Raw genomic sequence first — 24,353 nt, forward strand, 5'->3', positions numbered from 1 at the left:
TACAGTACGCCCCAGGAGGAATAAGCATTGACTAATTCAAGTTCCTAAAATTTGCCGAGATAATCCTGCACTATTACCAGTCCTGTTAGGCAGTTCCATACGACCTAAATGCCCAATGGGATCGGCATGGTACGAAAGATTCTACGAAAACACTGCTGCACACGGATTCACAAGAGGGAAAAAGATATCAGAAGCCGAAATAGACAATATGTATTCTACCCACTATGCAGACTTGTATAAAAGAGCAAACAGAAATATAAGGGGATATTCAAATCATAAGTAATCCGCTCACGTAAAGCAGATCCCCCAGCCCAATTCGTATCAAATCATACCGGCTGGGGCAAAGAAAGTAGAACTGAGAGAGAAAGCCGGGTTCTGGTAGTGCCAGTATCACATTCAGGCCCACTGAGAAGGGTAATAGAAAGCCAAACCCGATAGAGCCCATCAGGACAAGAGAGAACGTTGGGAACGAAAACAAAAACAAAAGGCGTTGAAGGGCCCTCTATGCCAAACACATGATGCACATGCAATAGTCATCGCATAATCAAAAAATCCCCAGACCCAGGCAGACGTGTTCTGGGCCTTTCAAACTAACACACTTACGCCCCACGGTGTGCCTCGGTCATGTGAAATGCAAATCTTCACGCCGGATAATCGCAACTATTCTCGCACCACACTCAATCCAATGCATGCTTTTGAGATCGCTAAGCAGCGACACTTGTCGTCTGGGCTTCCTCGCTAACACTGACCGCAACATTCTCAATAGGCTTATCAGCTTCAGTAACGGGGGCAGAGTTTGCCTCAGCTTCACCATTTGCCGTCTCAGTAGACTCCTTTTCCGTCTCAGACTCAGAGTTCTGTCTGTGCTGGGGGACGAGGATGGTCTGTCGACGTTCTTTGCCGTCCTCAGTACCTAGCACCTCCACAGTATCACCCTTGAACAGCACGGGTCCCTTCAGAAGCTCCTTTCGTGTCTTGCCCTCGATGGGTTCTTGTTCGAGGTCCTTTAGTAATTCGTGGGCGGGCTCATCAAGGTTAGGCATCTCGCCCCATTGCCACTCGAGTTCGCCACCGTACTGTTTGGGAATGCTAGAGGGCTCCATAAAAGAGGTGAGAGTGGGCTTGACTTCAGCGGCAGACAAGATAAAGATCTTTGACGTGGTCACAGGGTCAAACCAGCGTTTGATCCAGCCCCAGACAGTAGGGAAGAATGCAGGCGCGCCGATGATCTGGATAATTAGTGACGGATCGATATGCGGGTAGTAAGAGGAACTTACAAAGATACGATCCAAGGTCTCGGGGTAATGGGCAGTAGCCAACACACTAGCATCCTGCATATGACTCTTCAAGTTCCAAAACTGCTTCAGTCCCACGCCACTCACATCAACAATATTCGTAGATGTCACGATGGGAGTCTCCGGGTTAGGACGAGGCAGCGATGAGCACAGAGGCATGACGAAGTTAAGCAGATTCTCGTAGAGAGCGAATAGATTTAGCAGACGCGCCGGGATAGTCGACGACTTGTGAGTCTCCGGAGTGCCAGTCGACATGGTGTTATTATAAGCGGCCATCTCTTTGTTATTAAGGTGGCGGATCTCGAAGACATAGACGGGAATACCACGGCGATCACGACGACCAGTCCATTGAGGATACTGTAAGATAACCCGGTATTAACTAAGCGCCTTGGACAATGAGATATCATAGTCTCCAGAAAATGCATCACATACCATTCTACGCGCAGCCTCATACGAGTCCACGCCAATATTCTCATACAATTCCTTGATAGAATTATCCTTGCGCCAGTCCTCTGTATCCTTGAATTGACCCCAAGCACCTTCAACATCGAATCTGCGAGCCCGCAGGAACCGCCTATATTGATATCCCATCAGTCCCGTTCCACATATCTAGTCCAGTGTACAGCATCAAGCAGTGCAACCTACAGCATAGTCGCATCATCGTGACTAGGTTCTTTCGCCTCAACACCCTCGCTCTGTTCCGTAGCTGCGGTGTAATACCCACGCTCTGAACAAACACGCTTGAACTCGCTCAATTTCTCCTCTTGCTCCGGGGTCAAATGGTTCAAGTGTCCGGCTAACCATGCAGTTCCGGACGCTTGGTCTGCAGAGGCGGCGGCGTCATTTTTCGAAGCTGACGTTGTGCGCGCAAGGGCCGGGTCCTCAGACGCGTGGCTGTCGTGGGACTTTGTCCGCCAGAACATCTTCTAAACTGATTTTATAGGTGACTTTTTTTTTGATTGATATCGAATTGACGATCGGCCCCGCGGTTGGTGTCAGTTGAAGATCGGGGTGGAAGTACAATAAGAGGCTGAGGCGGTCAGTGGAACTGGGGCCCCTCGGGGTTTTCGGGGTCCGATGGATTTTGTTGTTTGCAGTTTATACATCGATGATATGTGGATTGTAGTTTATTTTTTTATATTTTCAGATTAATTAAATCGGGTAGAATACTTGTAGCGTTTACCTGCTATCGATACTTTGATATTGATTGTAAATTAAAACCGTGAGATGTGGATACTTGGTAGCATTCTCCTCAAATTTAAAGTCGATAGTTATACTTTGAACTGTTAAGGAGTCGAAGATCAGATCCGGGGCAAAGTTAATCGGCCATCATAATCCCCGGAGGCGATCGACAGAATTCCCGGTGTCTACGACAATTTAATACTGTCTATCAATATTTGTTTGTTACTATTCAATAGACTTCGGTTCATTCCTTCAATTAAGCAGAGTAAATTTGATGAAAGAAAACAAGCTGGTACAAAACCATGGATATTTTTGCTATGACACATGTTTTTCCCAAGTTGAGGCTGATCTCACGCTTTTGTACAGAACGCATCCAGTCCGCTCAAAGTAATAAGATTTAATCCTCGGTCAGATCACCGTACTCCCACATACCCCGACGCTCGGCCTTGGCTTCCGCCTCCAGCTCACGCAGATGCTCCAGGGTGTCGGCGGAAGCACGCTCCCAAGACTTCAGCTTGCGAGGCACCATGGCCATACCCTCGTGAATAATATCGGCATTGATGCTCTGGTCGAGACTCTTCGACACGGCGGGGTCAAGAAGAGTGACATGAAGCGTGCCATCAGATTCAACGTGATCAACATTAGCCACGAGTTGACGGTCGAAAGTCTGTTCACCTACGAAAGCGACGGCGTCCTCAAGGTAGTCGGCGGAGGTAGGGAATTGTGCGAGAGAGAGGACGGCATCAATAGCCTGAGGGCGCAGTTTCTGACCTGAGAACTGCGGCTGGGTGAGAGGGCGGAGGCTAGACCAGGGCAAGGATTCGGAGTTACCGAAGTCGACGTAGACAACCTCGGCCTCCTGCTTCTCGCGGTCGTTACGGCGCACACGAGCACGGTACCAGTCACCATCTTCAGAGAATTTGGCAGCAACCCAGTCACCGGCCTTAGGAGGACCAGGAAGAGGAGTGTCGTTGGCCTTGTTGATGTGGAAAGAACGGAAAGCAGACATCAGCTCGGTCAGAGCACTGGTGCCTGCACCAATCTGCTGGAGCTTAAGACGGCCACTGTTAGGGTCCACAAAGGTGACCATAACATCACGATAATCCTTGCGGCGTTGGCTAGAAGCAGCCTCGCTCTCGTTACCAGTGGCGTTGGCAGCCTCGGACTCCTCAGCCTCTGCTGCCTCCTTGGAAGGATCCCAGTCGTGCCAGAGACCCTTACGGGCATCTTTGGCTCGCTCTTCAGCAGCAAAGTACTCGTTGGCATGACCAGACTGCTCCGCTGAGTAGGCGTGCACAGTTGCTAGACCCTCCTCCAGCAGGACCTTGGTGAAGTTCTCCTTGCCGACGTAAAGTGTACCAATGAAACCACCAACTTTATCAATGGTCTCGACGTCAATCTCGACATCACGCTGCATGCAGCGGCGGTTAGCCAGATCATGGGCCTCCTGTCCGAATGGCTCACCAGCCTCGCCCGGCCCGCGGGCAGATCGAGGGGCACGAATGCCCGAAAGAACGAGGGTCAATTTGGCGTTTTCGCGGGGCACCAGGACGGTAAAGCGAGAGCCAGACTTGACAAAGTCAACGACAGCAGGAATGCGCTTCGACCGTTGCAGCACGCCAACCTCAAGTTTGGCTTTCTGGACATTCTCTGAGTAGTCGACTAACTGCTTCAATTTGGGCGGCTTGGGTGCCCACATACCGCGGGCCTCCTTCTGGGCTTCGGCCTCAGCTGCCAGAAGAGAATCATAATCAGGAGAACGGTCGTCATCGTCCATACGATGACGGATGACAGAGGCGTATCCAGCCTCAACAAGTGCCAGTCCAACATTGACATTGCCTTGAAAAACAGTAGCAACTTCACGCTCCTCGTAGCCCTCGTTAGCGGGCTTCTTGCCGTTAACAGAGACCTTGACGTGCTTGGCAATGACACGCTTACGCAGGTACTCCTTAGCCTCAGCAGCGAAAGGGGCTTGCTTGGGGTCAGAAGGCTTGGGCTGACGAATGCTGGTGATGCTAATCTTCTTCTCCTGGCCAGCCTTGTTGCGAAGGAAGAGGGTATCGGCGTTCAGCACACGGCTGACGATGTAATCCGCGGCAGGAGCACCGGAAGTCTTCGCACCGACGTGGCCAGTGAAGACACCCTTGCGAGCATCCTTGGCTGAGCGCTCGGCCTGGCGGAGAACAGCCATATCCTGGCCAAGAAGGGCGACGTGGTGATCCTGGCAGCGGGCCAGACCAGCCTCAAGAAGGAATTGGGCAATGTTTCCGTTGGGGTGAAGCAGTGTAGCGATTAGCTGGCCCTGGGGTGTAACACCGAGCAGAGAAACCTTGACCTTTCGCTGCAACAGGCGGGACTCGAGGAATTGCTGTGCCTCGTCACCAAAAGGCTCAGCGGCCTGCTCCTTGCCATCGGCGGTGGTTCGCTTGGCAGCAGGGGCCCGGATACCAGCAACCGCCACGACAGTCTGCAGGTGCCCGTTGGAAGAAATGAGGATGCGAAGTACGACACGGTCACCGTTAAGGACCTTCTCGACGATACCCTCCAACTCTTGTCCCTTATGCTCATTCACGAGGTCTTGTGCATTGGACAATTCGTAGCTAGTCTCGATGAGACCCTCGTCGGAGCCAGACCAAAGACCCTTCTTCTCGTCTTGAGCAAGAGACTCCAATGCGCGCAGTCGATCCAAAAGCCCTTGGGTAGCCTCCGACTCATCACCACGCTTGCCAGCCTCCTCGCGGACACGGGACCATCCTTCTTGAACACTGATATCGGGCAACTTGGCGTTGGAGCCAGGAAGGGTGATGACACCGTACTCGCGCTTGGCGCCGGTAGGGATGGAATAAACTACGTCGAAGCGAACGACTCTGCCGACGAGGATTTCACGAAGGAAATCACGCGATTGATATCCGAATGGCTATAGAGAATGTGATTAGCTCGGTTGCATTGAAGTTGGTATTTCATCCGGATAATTCCAATTTGATCACCAGAGTTCAGAGGAAACACCCCATGATTCTAACATCTCAATGGGCTAGTATTTGATATAAGGGGGTACAAACCTCATCGCCCTCTCTCCTTAGACGAGGTGCAGAGACATAGGCCAGACTCAGGATACGTTCTTGTGTGGGATTGGAGATATGCGACAGCACGACCGTATCGCCGGACAGGACGGACTTGACACGGGCTTCGAAAGGCATGCTGGATGGGGGAACACCACTACCTCACACACAGGTAGCTTAGATAAGGCCGATTGAGAGAAAACCAGAGGAGAAAGACCAGAGAAAAAGGGGAAACAGAAAGGAGTGGAATGGAATGATTGCGGGAGAGCTTCGGAGGAGAAACGTGGCCACGGTGTTTGTGGGGGAAAGCGGTCTGGGCACTACGGGCCAGCACGCAACTACATTTAGCTCCATTTTCTACTTTAGCTCGGAGTATAATACCAAGATAAGGGGGGGTCAAGATCTAGTTTCTTGGTTGTTTGTTTTGCTGTTGATTGACCGAAATCATATTCATTGTCATTGCATCCTAGCCAGGCTAACTATCCTGAACTTTTCATCTCAGTAGATGGGGAATATCATCATAACCCAAATACTAATGGGGTTATCTCAAAGATTGCTCCAAATTTAAGCAGCAATGCCAATGACACCTGTGATTCATCAGTATATGTAGATCCTTGGGGCTCTATCAGGTAGTGACTCATGACTTACCGCAAGCAGGACGGAGACCAGCGTTACCAGTCTTCTTGGACTCCTCGTTACCACCACGGCCGAGGTCATCAGTGCCAGCGTGGACGACAAGGGTACGCTAATCTGTGATTAGATCTTTGTTCCGCATGATGATTTGGGGAGGGGCTCTCGAGTATGGCTGCTCAAGATGTTTTTGTAAGACTTACGCCCAGAACGCTCTCGGCACCAATCAGCTTGACAAGCTTGTCCTGCATGTTGCCGGTAGAGTTACCCTCAGCATCGGTCTTGAAGTTGCCCAGGTCACCAACGTGACGGTCGGCATCAGTGGGAGCACCGTGGGGCTTGCCGTGGGGGTTGACTGTTCAGGAGAGGTTAATCATGAATTCACTCAAGGGTACGATTACTGCAAGAGTAACTGCAAGACATACAGTGGGGGCCAGCAGAGGTGCAGCCGTTGGTGTTGTCACCGAACTGGTGAACGTGGAAAGCACGCTCAGCGTTGGCGTCGTGGCCGGTGATGTTCCAGGAGATGGTGGTGGGAGCACTCTCCTCGGTCTGCTCGAAGGTGACAGTACCGGAGATCTTTGCGTCTCCGCGCAGGACAGCAACTGATCGAGAATTGATTAGCCGGGATATTCCTTTTCAAATCATACTTGCATCCCCCCCCGTTAGCCATCCCCCGAATCTCCCGCTTGCTCACTGAGCCTCTGACAATTAAGCTTAAGCTCAGATCGCGAGTACCCCCAGCAACAGCCCTAGCAGCTCACGCAACTAATATTCCAAGTTGTGGAGAGGGGAAGCAAGCCGATAGGTTGAGGTCAAGACAGGATGATCCCAAGGTGCTCAAATCTGCTCACCCCAAGGGTCCCTGAAACGTGGAGCCGCGAAGCAGTTGAGGGGAGTTCATTGGCCATAGGGGAAGTATGAAATAGGAAAATATATAATGACAGGATGAAGCTTACCAGCCTTAACCATTTTGAAGATTATAGAAGAAAGATATGGATAACAAAAAGTTTGGTATGAGTCTTAAGGAAAGGAAAAGAGAGCAGAGAAGTGGGCGGAGTCGAACATAATAAGCGGATAATGTTGACGTGACTGCAACACGACGGGAACCTCTCTTGTACTGGGTACTTTTGTTTACACTTGGTTTGTGTGGATGTTTTGGGTACCGAGTACTTACATAGTACCGTACAGCTCCTCACCCAATTTACCCCCCACCTTCCTAAGCGGGCAGCCAACGGAACGAGGGGAAATGACATAATGCGATAGAGCATTTCGCCATCCATCATAATTTAATCATATACGAGCTACAATTGATATCAATTTGATACTTTATTTACTATACTGCACTTTTCTTTTTCTATATAAATGATCAACTGTATCCCTCTGTAAGCTGAATTTATCTCGGGTAGTGTTAGAAATGTCGTACCGAGCCCTGCGGGGTCACTCATAACATGAATAAGCCGACCAGCCCAGATTCCACACGGCTTTTGGCTTCGGATGCGTCGGCCTTGAGAGAGCCCGACACCGGAGATCGACATTAAGGTTGATCCTTTTTATCTATGAGGCTAACTCCAAGTGAATGCACTACGTACTATGTATATAGCTGTACTCAGCTTTGTTACGATCTACTAATAAGTCATGAGAGCTACAACATGAATGAAAATACGTGTTTGAAAGCATAAAAAAAAAGATTCATCAATTCGTATCTACCGATTCCGACATTTTAGGGATCGCCAATTTACAAATAACATAAGGGAAGAAAAGAAATCACACAAGAAAAGAATCATCAACCATCTAAGCCTGGATCTTGGCCTTGAGCAGATCCTTGAGGGTGATAGCATCAGCGGCGAACTTGGAGATACCCTCACGGAGCTTCTCAACAGCCATGGTCTCCTCGTTGAAGTCGAAGCGGAAAGAGGGCTCGTCGTTCAGGTAAGCACGCTTGGGGATGTCCAGGCTGCTGGCGTTGGCGGAGTCAAGCTTCTTGGGGACGGCGGCGGTGCTGTTGAACAGGTCCTCCAGCAGGTTGGGGGAGATGGTCAGGTAGTCGCAGCCAGCCAGCTCGGTGATCTCACCGGTGTTACGGAAGGAAGCACCCATGACGATGGTGTTGTAGCCGTGCTTCTTGTAATAGTTGAAGATGTCCTGGACGGACTTGACACCAGGGTCCTCCTGGGCAGTGTAGTCACGCTTGTGAGCGTTCTTGTACCAGTCGAGGATACGACCGACGAAGGGGGAGATCAGGAAGGCACCGGCCTCGGCGGCGGCGATAGCCTGAACCAGAGAGAACATGAGAGTCAGGTTGCAGTTGATGCCGTGCTGGGACTGCAGAATGTGGGCGGCCTTGATACCCTCCCAGGTGGAGGCAATCTTGATCAGGATGCGGTCCTTGGAGATACCGTTCTCCTCGTACAGCTATAATCCAAATTGTTAGTATCTATATTCCAATGTCTCCAACCCTCAGCTCATTTGTTTAGTTCTTACCTTAATGATCTCGAGGGCCTTGTTGACGGAGCCCTGGGTGTCGAAGGACAGCTTGGCGTCGACCTCAGTAGAGACCTTGCCGGGGATGATCTCCAGGATCTTCTTGCCGAACTCAACCAGGAGACGGTCCAGAGTGGCCTCAACCTGCTCATCGACGGTCTTGCCCTTGGTCTTACCGTAGGCAACGGCGGCATCGATCAGAGCGGCGTACTCGGGCTTCTTGGAAGCAGCCAGGATCAGGGAGGGGTTGGTGGTGGCATCTTGGGGCTTGTACTTGCCGATGGCTGTGATACGTTAGCATTTCAAAACCAATGAGGTTGGAAGCTGGCGGTGAGCTGGAGTCACATACTGGCAAAGTCACCTAGAAAGCAAAGCGCGTTAGTGGAGAGTGTTCAACACTGCATGCATCCTGGACGATCGGTGGAATAATAACATACCAGAGTCGCAGACGACAACGGTGCCGGAGGCCTTGAGCTGCTCGAGAGAAGAAGACATGTTGATCAAGGAAGTATTATGCAAAGAAAGGGATTGCACAGAAGGATTATGAGATAGGTTGTAGAAAGTGAATAAAAGAGGAAGAGATGTGGCGATGAGAAGGTATTTAGGGAGGGGCAGGTCTGGAGCAGAGCCAGCCGGGAACCTAAGAGGTACTTCGGTGTAATATGACAATGTCATACAATAAAGAAGTACCTCATTGCGTGCGGGACCAAAAGACTGAGGTGGGATTGGGCGGTGGGGCAAATATGACGCTGCGCGATGATTTCACTTCCCGCCAAACCCCTCCATGCAGTCACCCAACTACATTGTCTGATATCTACACATCCGGTTCAACTCCCAAACTTCCTTACCTCATCTAACTTCTCACTGGTTTTGGTGATTCTTCAAAGCCCACTATATTATTAAATTCAATATGACTTCAATTCAATTCATCTGAGAAATCACCCCAAGTTGACCAATCCGGCCCAGTGTGCTCCGAGAACCCAACCGGAGTATGGTCGACCGGCCAACGGCCCACTACTGCAGTGGTCCTGCATCTTACTCACCGAGACCCGGTTAAATATCGCGATCTACTCCGGATGGCGTTTGAGCACGTTCGGGGTTGGGGGATCCGTGTGTTGATGATGATGATGCTGTGGCTATTACGTTATGTATGCTATGTAGTAGTAAATGGTGATACAAACAAAGCCCGAAAAAAGAGAGAGAGAGAGAGAGAGAGAGAGAGGCAGAAGTAGAAAGAAGAACCAGGCTGCTAATAATAACAGCCGATTGCTTTTGGCGCACCGAAAGAATAGCGACTACATATGTGAATAGTACAGCATCAAACAAAACAAGAAAAGGTGGGGAAGCGTGTACTTCAGTAGCCGCACGGCAACAAAGTGATCAAATCCGGCAAGACTTAGCGCCTAGTTATGCAGTTCCACTCATACTACGGAAAAGTAAAACCGGTTAGTATGGGGTCTTTCATGAGAATCAGGGGAAATCAGGACGACTCACTACTCGGCCCGCTTCATCCCCAGTATAGACCACCTGAGGAAGAGCAAGAATACAACTGATTCCCGTAGATATGTTGGCCCCGGTGTCGCGGCTACTATCTGTATGATGAAGCTGACGAATGAGTTCCAGCTCAAACTGTCCGTTTCGAATCATCTTGCTCCAGATGTTCACTACTCCGCGACTGTGACCGGTTAAGACAAGTTCACGCTCAAGCCATTCGTTTTGGACACCCTCGTAGAAGACACAGGATATTACTCGGTCGTCGACGGAATCGCAAACTGGTTGCTCAACTAGAATGTCACCGTTGAGAGTGTATAGAGTGACTCGGTGGCCTCGGCAAACAATGATATTGCCTGTCACATCATTGATACGGGCACACTGGACGGAAAGTCAGAAAATGAGGGGACGTATTTTGGATTTCGGAGGCTACTCACATCAACCATTCCATTGGCGGGCAAGTTTCGTACAAAACTTCGTCGATTAAGATCCCATAGCATAATGTGTCCGTCGGTGGACGCGGTTAGTAAAGTGCTGAAAGAGCGTGAAACGGCGAGAACAGTGACCGGGCTTCGATGCCCAAAGAGTGATCCGATAGGCTGCAGATCGACTGACTTAGCCGTAGCAGTGATCATCCATAGAGAAACGGTGCAGTCAGTGCCGCAGGTGATGAGTGTTCTTGAGTCTGCGAAACTAGCATGGGAAAGCTGTCCAATATGTAGATGCTCGAAATGCCCGAGGAGCTGTATGAGATTAACAACCCGGAGTCTTTGGATATCTTCAAAATAAACGCTTACCTTTCGGCTATCAGCAGAATAGAAGCGAACACTGCCGTCGAAAAACCCCCATTCCATGTAGTGATCGTAGTTTGGTGGGACGTTCAATCGCAAAGAAGCTGTACATAGCAGGCGGTCTTGTTTCATTGAAAGATTCGCCACGCGTTCTCCCGTGTCTAAAAAGATGATTTACTATTAGTAACTGAAATTTGGAGTCATGGAAATGTTTTCTCACCAAGTAACGAGAGTGGTGTCTGCGCTAGGGACTCCGCGAGAGTGTCTAGCCGCGGAATGCGGTGTCGCTGGTCTTCTCGGACGGAATGCGGCCGTTGGAAAATCTGATGAGGAGTTTGTCCAAAGTTATGAATGATTCCGATGGTAGCCAGCCGCTCCATGGGATCATCAATTGCGTCCAGATCCTTTGCACCCTTGTATGACAGATGATGGAAAACGTTGACAGCTTCAACGGCGGCCTCACCCTTCTGCTTACTACCGAACACTAGATCAATCCAATGGTGGAGGTTTGCAGAGACATACGGGCTTTCTAGTGCTTCACGGTGCTTCTCAATAAAGATCTTTGGATCTCCTTTAGCCCACGGAGGAAGCTCGACCGAGTCTATGGCAGTGGTCATGTTCTGGAGAACACCGAAGTCATACTTATTCGAGTTCACCAGGAACTCTGGCAAATAGAAGAATTCCGGAATCAACTCTCGAACATCAGACATATTGCCTCGTGATGCAGACTCCCATGCTTTGCGAATTGAGTAGAATAGTCGGTCTGCGTGGTCGAATGTCCCGCCTTGAAGGAGAAGATATGATTTGACAAACGGTTGAAGGCGAATCAGATACGAGCAGACAATCATAGCAGAAGAGTAATGGGTTCCATAATGGAAAGGCGGGGAGTTATCATCACCCATCTCCGCGAATGCGTCGTAGCGTTCTCGGAAGCCTGCTTCACGCTCAGGATTCTGACAGCCCATAGGGCGAGACAGATCACGGAAGGTTTTGGGATCAGTGAGGTCGAGCTCCTCGCTGGTGTAGTCGGCTAGGACCCACGGGAAAACTGGATATTGGGTCAAGTCATTGAAGGTACGTCCAGCAAGAGTATTGATCAACATGAGATAATGGAAATTGGAAATTTCGCCTCGAACCCATTTTCGTGTTGCAGGGTTCGAAGGAAGATGGCCAAAGACACTGGCAAATTTAGAGCCAATGGACTGTGGCGCATCTTCTTGGCTTCGCAAGGCTTCGAATCTCCAGACGTCTTCCTGCCGTGAGTGTCCAACACTTCCCGTGACCTGTGGTGCTTTGGAGCCAAGCTGAGTGCACAATTCATCTCTGACTCGCGAGGAAAATAGCGTGAGAAGGTAGCTGGTGCCATCTGTGAAGAATATTTCAAGGGCAACATCGCGGAACAGAAATCGCCGCTTAGACACGCTGACCAGGTCTGACCACTTCCAACTTCTAGTTTCATGATCTTGTGAGCGGCGGTCATTGGATTCTCGTCCCGATATCATTCGCACATAAGAGTCACGTTCCTCTGATGGAGCTTGCCAGACGTTGACGATCTCTCCGTCGGCTCTCTGAAAAAAGTTATCAAGAATATAAATGCAATCTTTCCCGAGAATCAGGAGCCCTTCGATTGCCTCAAGACCTATGATTCGTGACATGTTGCAAACATTCTGAACCTGGTCACCACGATGAAGAGAACGCATCACTTTGCGATTCTTGTCATCGTAGTCCTTCGAGGTCATTCTTAGGATCATCTATCATCTCGAAGTTCTCCTCCAACATACTCGGATCCTCTACGTTGGCTTCGTTATCAGCTTCACCATACTGGTGCTCTGAGCCAAGACCCTCCGGCTCAGCCGTCATTACAGTAGGCGTGGCAGCCACCTCTCCTGCAGAAAGTGCACGCATACGAGTATCAAGTCTGACCATAGGTGGCTCAGAAGCCTTTCGCTTAGGCTGGTAATCCTGCCGCTCATCTGATTCGTCTGGAACAACTCGCATTCGCATACGGCTGCGGCCTTCAGTCTGGTCCAGCCTCCACTTTCTCTCTTTCTCTTCGGCCAGAAGACCGCCAGGCCGTCGCAGATCCATCAGAAGAGTGGAGAACGCTGACCACATGAAGACAGAGTTATCTTGCAAATCTTGTAGGTACCTTGAAGACTTAAGGAACTCTGACGCGGATATGTTCGAAATCCAGTGGGGCAAAGTAGCGTTATGCTTCTTTATGATATCCTCGTTGAATTTCTCCAATTGTCCCCACTGTTTCAACTTTTCCTTGCGCTTTGCCATGCGGTTCTTTCCGGAATCCTCACTCCTCATATTTTCCTCTTGAACGAAAGCATCCCAGGTACGAGAAAAAATACCGAAAAACAAAGCATCCAGATCATCTCGTTGATCATCGATCCAAGGAAGAAAAGCCTCATCTTCCATGCCGACAAGTGCATCAAAACCGTCGGCCAATCGACGTTGGAGAGAGTTGGGAGCATTTCCAAGAAGAGTTGTCACTTCGTCAGGCTTCTGAACAAGTATTATTCGCCAAAGGCTTGCAGCAGCCAAGCGAGTATTTTCGTCAGTGTTGATTAGTTTCGTGTACAACAGGTAGAAGAGTAATTGGAGATACTTTGGCTGTGTGTCAGCTGCGGAGAGAAGAACGACCTGCCAGTAGTTCAACCGGTTCAGAAAAGACAAAGCTTCACTGTCATCCGCTTCCGAAAGCTGGAACAAAATTATCTGGTAGAGAGCAGAGTGAATCGTAGCAATTGTTTGACTGCACAAGCGAATGCTCTTGAGACTTTTCACATCAGGAAGTGAAAGATACTCCACAATCGCACCCAAGCACTCAAGACTAGACACAGGTCCATTAATATACCACCCTTCGTAGACAGCTTCCACAAGATGATTTGCAAAGCGCGAGAGATTCGTCAGAACGCGAGGTTCCTGGAGGAGGTGAGGGGTGGTGGCCGGTAGATTATTCAGACTCGCAAGCAGAGCATTGAAAATCCACGAGTTGAAATGCGCTTGATGTTCTAGGAAACCAGGTGGCGTTTTTTGATACAGCCCTAATCCCGAAAAATCTTTTTTCTCAAGCAACTGATCCTGGAATATTGGGAGAACAAGGTCAAAGATACCCTTTGTGAGTGGGTGGTTTATCACAGGTCTGTCGCTTGTTAATTTAGGATCGACTATACGGCGAATCCGAGCAGCAGATGGCTGGTGTTTTGCCCCCTCTGATGAAATAAGAACAAAGGAAGATCCACGACGAAGAGACTCATGACTATCATCTGGATTCCCTGACACATCTACCGTCGCCGTCTGGAAAGTGGTAGGGGTATTTGCAGCACTTGAACGTGGTCGAAGAACAAGATTGCTGTCATCGAAACTGATTCCACCATGCCTAGAGCTCATTTCAATGTTCGGGCTGATGGGGTCTGTACCAACGACTGTGGGATATAGAATAGACAGCAGCTCTTGGAGATAACTTGGCTGCGAAGTGAAATCCTGGAAATTTCGAGAGACTGAACGAGCCTCGGCAAAGAATTTGATGACGGAGGAAAGGATCGATATAGCAGATTTCGGTTGATCTGGCTCGGCCGAATCCGCCAACTTGCTCGTTGCCATACTTGGATTCTTTGAACTGATCGCAGCCTCCTCAAAATCATCTTGCGCAATCTCCGCTGTATCCCTGCCGGCAGCGGAAATGATTTGTTTTGATCCAGCCCTAAGCATCGCCATAATGACAGGTAGCATCTCAGGGAAGGCTATGCGCAGCTCACCATCTGCTAAGAACATGTTAAGGAGAGCAGGTGCATTGAAGGGTTTATCAAGATCCAGGCGGGCAACGTCATATCCGAAGAAAATCGAAAGACAGATGATCCAAATGGTAGGGATATTCCACCATCGTCTCAGATGATGTTCCAGAACCGCGTATCCAGCATTCTTGTCGGCGAACTTCTTGCTGTAGCTGCTCCCATTGACTACGAGCAACCTAGCTAGAATTTTGATTGCAAGGGACACAACTTCGGGGTCATCTTCGCACGCGAGATAGAGGAGCCACTACTATTATTAGATACTAACCAGGATGAAGGCAATGAGCATTGACGAACCTTGTTTGTGACGGCCTTGGCGAACTTCTTCAAAGGCGTTGAATCATGAGGATTACAGAGAATATCGGCATACAACCGCAGCATCTGAATTCCCAAGGAAACATTCGCGACATACTTCTCGGAGTCCGATTTCGATGAGCCTGGTCGGGTTGAGGATCCAATGAATCGCAAGCTTTTCTTTTTCTTGAGCGTCGCAGATGGACTCGGTTTGTGCAGAACATAAGTTATAGATAGTGCAAGTGACCGTAGAAGTTCAGGAGAAGGACTGCTTTCTACCAATGACCTGAAGGCAGACAAACACGGGCCGAGTACTTCCTGGGTCAATTCGCCCCCTTTCAGAGTCTCGACAAGTTTCTTGCTGACGCCTAAGCTTTTGTCAGTCAAAATTCTATATCCTTGAAATATGACGGATGGACTTGAGGGGAAGCTTACGCATGCGACCTAGCCGCCTGGCATTGAATCGCCGATAGTTGCTCTCCGTAGCGAATGTACGAAATTGCGAATAGTATAGATCGAGCACCGGCTTTTCACCAAAACGCCAGATATCCATATCAACAAGCAATATCCGATAGGCGAGAGGATTGGTAATGATTGAATGAATGGGACGATCGAAATCATAGCCAACAAAGGACAATGTCAATTTGAGCAGTTCAAGCGTCAACGAGCATTGTTCAGTATTTGAAGTAACAAGAGGAATCTTTGTCGGAATAGCCGAAGTGCCAAATTGATACCCCAATTTCTCACGTAATTGCGCGGCGAGGATTCCATAGCCATTCTCCCTCTCCATCGCTTCGCTATTTCGCCAATTGTCCCGTATCGCCTCGTAGAGCGCTTCTACTGCGAGTTTCAAGGTTTCAGCAGTATCGGCGGCTTGGATGAGGCTCAGATGTACTGGAGCACAGCCACCCAAACACCAACTGGCATCATCCAGTGATCGAGGAACTTCGACGATTGGATCGCCAGTCAAAATTCCAACTCCCTGAGGCTGGGTTAGACCGTCGTTTATCGCAGGGGTAGCCCCGTTGATAGCCACCGCATTGCCACCAGCCTTGGTAACTTGCTGAAGAGACTTGGCTGCTTGCTTGGACAAGCATTTGATGAGCTGAGACTCATTGACGTTATTATTGTCATCATCATCAAGTACAGCCACGGGCGAAACGTTAATCAAGATAGAGCTCTCGCGGACCAGTACGCTTGCTCGCTGTCGGATAGCAGTGACAATATCTGAGCTTTCCTCTTTGCCGGGATGCAAGTGTTCGTTCCGTAGATTAAGGGTAGCAGATGCCTTGTATGTTTGAAACGATCCTAAGCAGTCCTGAAAATTACCGTAGTAGCGGGGACCGAGGTTGTAAAAAACGGCCACCATGTCATCACTGAAAGTATCATCGAAGAGGAGGCCATTTGCAAGTGACCAGCGAGAGGTGGAAACATCCTTGCCAAGCCGCATTGCAAGATCTTGGGGTGTCCCAAAGAAAGCCTGAATACGCGGTGGCCGATTGGGATGGTGACTATAAGGGACCGAGGGATATTCGATCCTCAATTGTTCCGCAAACTCGCCATCTATGAAGAGCGATGCCTTGGATGATGATGTAGGTTTTGGTCGTTTATGGATCAGGCAGATATGGTACCAGCGGTGCGGTTCAAATTTGGCACATTTGAATCGCACACTTGGTCGAGAGCCCCTAATTGAAGTTTGAAGAATGAAGTTGCGTGTATCCTTCTCCAAGTAGGCTAGGATGAAACATGTTTGGCTAGCATCGAATGCCCCGAATATGGTGGTATGTGTGTTCAAATCGAATTCGTCAAAGCGCACCCAAGCAGATAAAGTGTATCCTGCAGTTGTCGTCGGTGGGAATGACCGGCCCAATGTTGCGAATTCCACCGAGCAGAACCCATGTCGAGAGAGATCAAACTGTATTGATGGAGGCTCTTTGGAAGATTTGAGAGTGGAGAGCAGAGATTTAAGGGCTTCAGGACTGTCGTGTGCACGCCGGTAAAGTGCAACGGCGTCGTCCAAACTACTCATACCTTGGACACTGAGATCCCTAGCCAGGTCCCGGTACAGAGCTATTCTTTCGATGTCGGATCGGCCGTCATCGAACAAGAGCGGGAAGGGAGGGGTGCGGTGTTGACTTGCTTAGTCATTTTCGCCCGATGACGAGGGGGCAGTGTGAGAGAGTCCTTACATCGCATATCGTATAGTATACAGGGTCTACGAAGTTAAACGAGAATTTGAATCAATTCCTAGAATTGTCTCCTTTGCCTTTGTACAGTAGGTACTATCTAGCTTGCACCGTACTCCGGACACCTCGGTATGATTTATGCATTCTCAAGGAGGAGCTTGACCAGTTGACAGAAAAGCGGCATGTCACAACTCTTGTTTCAGTACGGGGTAACGGGCGTTACCAGATGGACCTGGGGAGAGATATGATCGCCGCTCATCGGACGATAAGATGATAAGTGGACAATACCGTTTCTTGACAGCATTTGAACCAACTCAGCACCGGCGGTAGGGCAAGCGGCTAGAGCTTTGAGTGGAGTCACGGAGGTCACAGTACCCGATGATCGCTGATCAGGTTGCAAGCACGCGACTTCGGAGAATGAGGGGCGGTCACGCAGAGATTCAAATCCCCCCGTGCGGTGATGACCTTGCGCAGGTCTGCCAGGTACCCGGAAGGCAAGCGAATGACCCTGTTGAGCTAGGGTACAGCTTGATATGTACCTCATAAATCCTGTATTTCAAGGATTTGACCAAGTTACTAGATAACAGTAGTACATAGTGAGTCAAGGGTCTGGGGATGTGTCAGTGATAAGCACAGCCTCGTTCTCGCCCCGATACTTGCAGATGATGGAATGAATGCTTCCCATGGCCGTATGTATATACCAGGTTATGTCAAAGTAATGATACGCAATAGACGCACTGTGGTTACGTGCGACCCATTTCCTCATGATAGATACTGTAGGAGTTGACTAGCTGAAAGCCTCTTGAACACTACTACACCCGATTAGGCTGTATTGTAATTTTGGTAACATACCTGTCTCTTTCCCCAGTCAACCCTCCCCACTCAATGATCGGCGCCAATGGATGGTCATCCGATGGCGTTTCCGTATGTAATCCGCTCCGCTTGCATCATCATCCTTCTCCGCCTCCTCCCCTAGATAAGGTCCAGTGACTCTGACCTCCTCATCTCCTCATCTCTTCTCCTCTCCTCCAACCTTCTTCCCTTTCCATCCCACCCCTTCCTATATTATTTGTCCATCATCCTCTCGATAGCTGTATTCTTTATCTTTTGAATTTTTTTCTTTCCACTCTTTTTTCTCTCTCCCATCGTCGAACCCATCTGCCATCATGAAGGGGTTCCTCGGTCTGGCATTACTGCCGCTCCTCACAGCTGCCTCTCCCGTTAGTGTGGAGTCTATCCACAATGGAGCAGCTCCCATCATCTCTTCCATGAACTCCCAGGAGATCCCAGATTCCTATATTGTTGTGTTTAAGAAACATGTTGACACTTCCGCTGCTGCCGCTCATCATAGCTGGGTGCAGGACATCCACTCTGCTGTCAACGGACGTATGGAGCTGAAGAAGCGCGGCCTTTTTGGTTTCGACACCGACGCTTTCCTTGGTGTTAAGCATTCATTCCACGTAGCTGGATCATTGATGGGTTATGCTGGTCATTTCCATGAAGATGTCATTGAACAGGTCCGCCGGCATCCGGATGTGAGTAGCTAGCTCCCCCAAGTTTTCCCCTTCAACCCGCTCATGAGCCGAAACTGACTCATCAACTCTCAACTCTAGGTCGACTACATTGAGAAGGACTCTGAGGTCCACCACTTTGATTCCCCCTCCGTTGAGAAAAACGCTCCCTGGGGTCTGGCCCGTATCTCTCACCGTGATAGCCTCTCCTTCGGTACCTTTAACAAGTACCTCTACGCCGAGGATGGTGGTGAGGGTGTTGATGCGTACGTCATCGACACCGGCACCAACACCGACCATGTTGACTTTGAAGGTCGTGCCAACTGGGGCAAGACCATCCCCGAAGGTGATGAAGATGTAGATGGCAATGGTCACGGTACTCACTGCTCTGGTACTATTGCCGGTAAGAAATACGGTGTTGCTAAGAAGGCCAACGTCTACGCCGTCAAGGTCCTCCGCTCCAACGGCTCGGGTACCATGTCCGACGTCGTCAAAGGTGTCGAGTGGGCGGCCGAGGCTCACATCAAGAAGGCCAAGGCTGGCAAGAAGGGCTTCAAGGGTAGTGTTGCCAACATGAGTCTTGGTGGCGGTAGCTCCCGCACTCTCGACCTCGCCGTCAACGCTGCCGTTGATGCTGGTATTCACTTCGCCGTCGCTGCTGGCAATGACAACGCTGATGCCTGCAACTACTCCCCCGCTGCCGCTGAGAACGCCGTCACTGTCGGTGCCTCCACTCTCGCCGATGAGCGTGCTTACTTCTCCAACTACGGAAAGTGCACTGACATCTTTGCTCCTGGCTTGAACATTCTGTCAACCTGGATTGGCAGCAAGTACGCTGTCAACACCATCTCTGGTACCTCCATGGCCTCGCCCCACATTGCTGGTCTGCTGGCCTACTATGTGTCCCTCCAACCCTCCGATGACTCTGCCTTTGCGGTCGAGAAGATCACTCCCAAGAAGCTCAAGGAGGCTCTCATCACTGTTGCCACCTCTGGTGCTCTCACTGATATCCCCTCTGATACCCCCAACGTAAGTTTTGATCCCGAAGTAAACTGGCAGAACCAAATGCTAACTCGGTACAGCTTCTCGCCTGGAACGGCGGTGGTTCTTCCAACTACACCGACATTGTCGCCCAGGGTGGCTACAAGGCCGGTTCTACCGTCGAGGACTTCGAGGAGCATATTCATAAGCTCGTCAACCACGCCGAGGAGGTTATGCACAAGGAGCTTGGTGCTATCTACAGCGAGATCAAGGACGCTGTTGCCGTTTAGAGTAGACGACTTGGCCCCGTCTGCGACGGGCTCTTTACATGGGCATTTGGATGGGTTGGTTTATCACAGGCGCAGATCACATTTTACCTGGTTATCATCTGCTTTCTCCTTTTTCGGTTCTTTCGTACACAGACTGTCGTTTCGCTATTGTTTACAATCGCTACCCGTAGTATACTCGACCTCAACTACATACAATTAAACTCAATCTAGAATCCTTGGATCTGTTTGAAACTCGAACTATTTAGTGAAACGTAGCCTTCCATAACGATGGATTTATGTAAATCCTGCAAACAGCGTCAGCGCCTAGCAGCAAGATAGCTGGATCTAAGACAATTTCAGCATAAGATCAATTGATAATACATCCAAAGATATATGGATATATCTCCAACCAACCTTGGTTGTCACAGGTAGTAAAATTGGAATTTGAGTAAAATTCCAATTTTAGTACTACCTGTGAAAGTCATAATATTTGTCCAAAGCATAATGTTATCATTTTCTATCTGGTATCTGGATGAGTGGTGATATATTCTCTTCTCTACATTTGTAAATCACTCTATAAGCATCCATTTTTGTTGATATATTGGTAATACTAGGTAGTATCACCAATATATCATCTGTTCATGGCAGTTCTAGAATACAGTTTTGATCTGATGCACATCGACTTGACTTTCCAGCTCCCAGCACCACTGACTCGCACGATCAGTCCGTTCCTGGTCAAGTATTGAGCCACATTGGTCTTTGAATTTGTCTGTCAACTGGGATTCGGACATAGGCCGCTCCCGACTGCCCACGGCATGATCAACATGAATCTCAGTCACAGAATCATCATTCCCTTCACCACCAAGTGGAACTCGAATCAAAACCACAGCTTCATCTGCACGTAACTTTTCATCCACGGTCGCCTTTATACGGCCCCTCAGCCATACAAGACGTTCATCAGTAACAACCGCATCCTCGTACTGAACCGGTGTAGCCTTCCCGTACAAAAGTCCCACTGCAGCCCCATGGTATACACTAAATTTTGCCTCCAGCCCATTCCTAGGTGCTTTCTTCCCAGTTAATTCCAACACCAGGGGATGAACAATAACTTCCACCTCTCTGATATCTTCGATTCGAATTCCATTCGGCTGCAACTGTCCATGAAGAAATATACTCCCATCGATAACAGGATGAACCACAATACCACAAGGGAAAGGCTTGAATGAGTTCCGTGCGATCTCCCACCGGCCACTCGGCGGAAGAGTAGCCATCTGCTCATCTAAGTGTTGTTTGGAGCTAACTACATTTGCCCAGCCACGTTTAGCCTCGAGGGCCTCGACAGAACTGGTATAGTCCTCTGAAGCAAGAATGGCAGCTAATAGTCCGTTCTGCGCAGCCCGACCGGGATGGAATGATTTTGTGTCTGAGCCAAACATTTCTCTTAACCCTGTGACTTGTGTGGCTGCAAGACCGATTGCATGTGCTGTCTGTGTTATTGAAAGATTTAATAACTTGGATACAGCGATTGCAGCACCGATAGAGCCAGTTGAACTTGTAATATGCCTAAAGAATCAAGTCAGCCTAGAGTTTAGCATCGAATAAATACTTTCCAGGAGATATGAGAGTCTGAGATGATTGACTTGATTGCCTGGGTGCAATCTCGTGAACGACGGGCCATAGCCAAAAACCACATTTGTACGTCCGCACTGATATGAAATTTAAACCTACCAACCAATATCATAATGTTTAGGCCAAACAGCCAATCCAAGCTTACACTCCGCCTCAATACCAACAACCAGAGCAAGAATAAACTCCTTTCCTGAAACAGGCCGATCTAACGACTCAGCCAAAGCCAGTAAAGCAGAGGCCACTGGACCAGTAGGATGAATGATAGTATCCAGATGCGTATCGTCATAATCATGAACATGCGAAGCAATCCCATTCAACAACGCAGCATGCATTGCATCTAAATCGACGCCATTCGAACCGAGTAATCTGGACGTAGGAGGTCCCGTGAATCGTGCCAGTGCAGTGCGTGCTTTAGTTGTTGCGGGGTGATTGCTTCCACCTACAGTGCACCCGGCCCAATTGTAGAAACTGCGGATGGCAGCATCGATGACTTCTTTTGGGAGAGATGCGTAGTCCAGATTCACGGACCAGGTTGCGAGTTTCTCCGTGGCCATGCTTAATTCGAGTATCAAATTTTCAGGTGAATTCTGGTGAGGGTTAAAGTAAGCTTTGTGAGGGTTGTAGATGCAATGGGGGATGTTTGGGGGCTACGGGGTATATCAATTGGAGATCGGGTATAACGAGGGGCGTCGGGGATACAGTGGTATAACATAAGTTTGAAGCCGACGTGTTGACCGCTTCGACCTACCGCCTCTTGTTTCTACTATCATTCCGAAGGCTTGAAGGTGGTAGAAAGAGATATAGAAAAGACGGCAGAAAGAAGGGTAGTTTCAAACTAATGCTTACAACACTCCAGTGTTGTGTTGTTACAGGGCTGTACCAATGGGTCTCCTAATGGGTCCCATTGTGGGGCTTTCCACCGGGAGATAACTACCACCTACAGGAGTAATTTGTATAGCCAACGTTTGTCTTACAGATTGAGTTCAAGTTCTCATTAACAAACCTTTGAATGATGATTGTAGTCTGATTGATCTAGCTCGAACCAAGTTGAATGACGATGCTATTCTGTATACACATAAGACGATCTCCACCAGTGAGTTTGAAAACGCCCCATCTCCCATGCAATGTAAATGACTGCCATGAAATATAAAATGCAGCACAACTAAAAAAGAAAAAAGGAAGAAAAAGAGATAGAAAGAAAGTCCGAATCTCCCGTCATGTGTACGCCACGGTGCTATGCATGTTGAAAAGGGCTAAGTTGGAAACCAACGAGGCGAGGAGAAGCTCTACGCTTTCTGCCGGAGTTCTTCGGTGATTTCACTTAGATCCTGGTCGTCATCATCCTCATCTTCACTCGCGCTGATCTGATCCATATCCTCGTCAGAGTCGCTACCACCAAAGGGGTCGCTATCGACCTCACTATCCATCCAGAAATCATCGTCATCTTTCTCCAAGTCGCGCGCGGGGGGTATAATCCACAGGCATGGTGAAACCAGACGGCGCCAGCTTCCGGGATCCGTCGACATTGTTCTTCACAATCGCATGGTACTTGACGGGGTCCTTGCGCAGCATGATTGCTGCATCCACGTTTGCAGGGGAGGAAACTTCGGCATCGTCCAAGAGGGAAAGAATTGAAATCAACACGGATTCCACCCGTTGTGCAGGTGACCATCGCTCTGCGGCCAGTTCACCAGACATTTCGTCCTCGCCTGGCGGGTGCAGGATGGAGATGCAGAGCCGCCCGTCCGGATAGATATTTGGATGATAGAGTGGTACCAGGAATCGGAATTCTGCAAAGAGAGACCACGCAGGGTACGTTAGCGCCACGGTCACACTAGATGCAGAGTGAAAAAGAGCTTAGTGAGAGGTACCTGGAGGGGAGTATGGGTAATTCTTGGGAAAGGTCATGGATGCTTTCAAGTATCCGCCATGATATAGGGAATCTGGGTTCAACACGATCAAAGCGATATCCCACTTGAAAATATCTTCATTATGGAGCTGGGAGATCGTTAACCAAAGGTTGCTCCATCGGTACTAAACTGGAGGGATGATGGTGGTGGTGGTGATAAGTAATAGTGGAATATGGAAACTAACCTCAATATTGACCCATTTCTCCTTGGGAAGAGTGCGAAGTTCATTCATAAGAATTCGTTCCGCCATGATGTATCTAGCGAGGCGATACAAAGTGCTGGTGGATGACTCTAGAATCAAACGAGTGATTGTGAGGGAGGTTGGGAGAGTGGATGGACAAAGGAGAAGGAAAGTGGATCGACGATGATGTCGAGGGGGGCACAAAATTGGGAACCAAAACGGTTTAGTCAGTCGGCGGTGGCAAGGAGAAGAACGTGGCGTAGAAGAGATTTCAAGCTATACTGTGTACTGTGTATATATATATGAGATGAGGTTATTCATCAAGTGATTGTCTATGTATGATATGAGCAAAGTCACATAACCACTGGTTAGGAATAATACTCCCCTGTGCACTATGCATTGTTCTGGCCATGGGATCATCTCGACTCCTCCAGTGCCTGGCCCGATAACATCAACAGTGGGGAACCGAACCGTCCCCGATAAGAAACGATCATCGCTGCATCGAGTCATCCTCCGATGCGCATGAGGAGATGCAGCTTACACTAGCTTCGTATCGCCGTTAGTTCACGAGGGGCCACTAGAGAGTGTGACAATGCTTTGTTTCGGACAAGGGATTGTTCTGTAGATACTTGAGTATCTACCACAAGATCTACCATA

At 49.2% G+C, this 24,353-nt stretch overlaps 8 protein-coding genes across 8 annotated transcripts; 1 reads left to right on the forward strand and 7 right to left on the reverse strand.

The window, feature by feature from the left end:
* Positions 1–704: 704 nt before the first annotated feature.
* N7469_002856 (SEC14 family lipid-binding protein) lies at positions 705–2,218 on the reverse strand (the record flags this gene model as incomplete). Its single annotated transcript, XM_056641776.1, has 4 exons — positions 705–1,229; positions 1,278–1,652; positions 1,728–1,869; positions 1,941–2,218. The coding sequence occupies 4 exons, from the start codon at positions 2,216–2,218 to the stop codon at positions 705–707; spliced, it is 1,320 nt and encodes a 439-aa protein (XP_056504270.1).
* Positions 2,219–2,874: 656 nt separating this feature from the next.
* On the reverse strand, positions 2,875–5,674 carry N7469_002857 (putative transcription factor (Snd1/p100); the record flags this gene model as incomplete). The annotated part of the gene is made up of 2 exons (XM_056641777.1): positions 2,875–5,394; positions 5,537–5,674. 2 exons carry the CDS (start codon positions 5,672–5,674, stop codon positions 2,875–2,877), a joined length of 2,658 nt encoding a protein of 885 aa, XP_056504271.1.
* Positions 5,675–6,100: 426 nt separating this feature from the next.
* sod1 (superoxide dismutase SOD1) lies at positions 6,101–7,138 on the reverse strand (the record flags this gene model as incomplete). Its single annotated transcript, XM_056641778.1, has 5 exons — positions 6,101–6,123; positions 6,185–6,281; positions 6,370–6,521; positions 6,592–6,771; positions 7,126–7,138. The coding sequence occupies 5 exons, from the start codon at positions 7,136–7,138 to the stop codon at positions 6,101–6,103; spliced, it is 465 nt and encodes a 154-aa protein (XP_056504272.1).
* Positions 7,139–7,960: 822 nt separating this feature from the next.
* Positions 7,961–9,145, reverse strand: N7469_002859 (sedoheptulose-7-phosphate:D-glyceraldehyde-3-phosphate transaldolase TAL1; the record flags this gene model as incomplete). The annotated part of the gene is made up of 4 exons (XM_056641779.1): positions 7,961–8,581; positions 8,651–8,934; positions 9,000–9,011; positions 9,088–9,145. The coding sequence occupies 4 exons, from the start codon at positions 9,143–9,145 to the stop codon at positions 7,961–7,963; spliced, it is 975 nt and encodes a 324-aa protein (XP_056504273.1).
* Positions 9,146–10,120: 975 nt separating this feature from the next.
* On the reverse strand, positions 10,121–17,058 carry N7469_002860 (Beige/BEACH domain protein; the record flags this gene model as incomplete). Its single annotated transcript, XM_056641780.1, has 7 exons — positions 10,121–10,522; positions 10,579–10,884; positions 10,939–11,093; positions 11,153–12,659; positions 12,727–14,982; positions 15,033–15,397; positions 15,465–17,058. 7 exons carry the CDS (start codon positions 17,056–17,058, stop codon positions 10,121–10,123), a joined length of 6,585 nt encoding a protein of 2,194 aa, XP_056504274.1.
* A 1,298-nt stretch (positions 17,059–18,356) lies between these two features.
* N7469_002861 (S8 family peptidase) lies at positions 18,357–19,997 on the forward strand (the record flags this gene model as incomplete). Its single annotated transcript, XM_056641781.1, has 3 exons — positions 18,357–18,750; positions 18,829–19,755; positions 19,809–19,997. The coding sequence occupies exons 1-3, from the start codon at positions 18,382–18,384 to the stop codon at positions 19,995–19,997; spliced, it is 1,485 nt and encodes a 494-aa protein (XP_056504275.1). The 5' UTR covers positions 18,357–18,381.
* Positions 19,998–20,626: 629 nt separating this feature from the next.
* Positions 20,627–22,159, reverse strand: N7469_002862 (MmgE/PrpD family protein; the record flags this gene model as incomplete). The annotated part of the gene is made up of 2 exons (XM_056641782.1): positions 20,627–21,539; positions 21,705–22,159. 2 exons carry the CDS (start codon positions 22,157–22,159, stop codon positions 20,627–20,629), a joined length of 1,368 nt encoding a protein of 455 aa, XP_056504276.1.
* A 732-nt stretch (positions 22,160–22,891) lies between these two features.
* On the reverse strand, positions 22,892–23,765 carry N7469_002863 (uncharacterized protein; the record flags this gene model as incomplete). The annotated part of the gene is made up of 4 exons (XM_056641783.1): positions 22,892–23,049; positions 23,099–23,395; positions 23,477–23,603; positions 23,700–23,765. The coding sequence occupies 4 exons, from the start codon at positions 23,763–23,765 to the stop codon at positions 22,892–22,894; spliced, it is 648 nt and encodes a 215-aa protein (XP_056504277.1).
* Positions 23,766–24,353: the final 588 nt, after the last annotated feature.

Source organism: Penicillium citrinum, assembly GCF_028827155.1.
Source record: "Penicillium citrinum strain IBT 23319 chromosome Unknown utg000002l:1.0-3833315.0:1.0-3834789.0, whole genome shotgun sequence".
Classification (NCBI taxonomy): Eukaryota; Fungi; Ascomycota; class Eurotiomycetes; order Eurotiales; family Aspergillaceae; genus Penicillium; species Penicillium citrinum.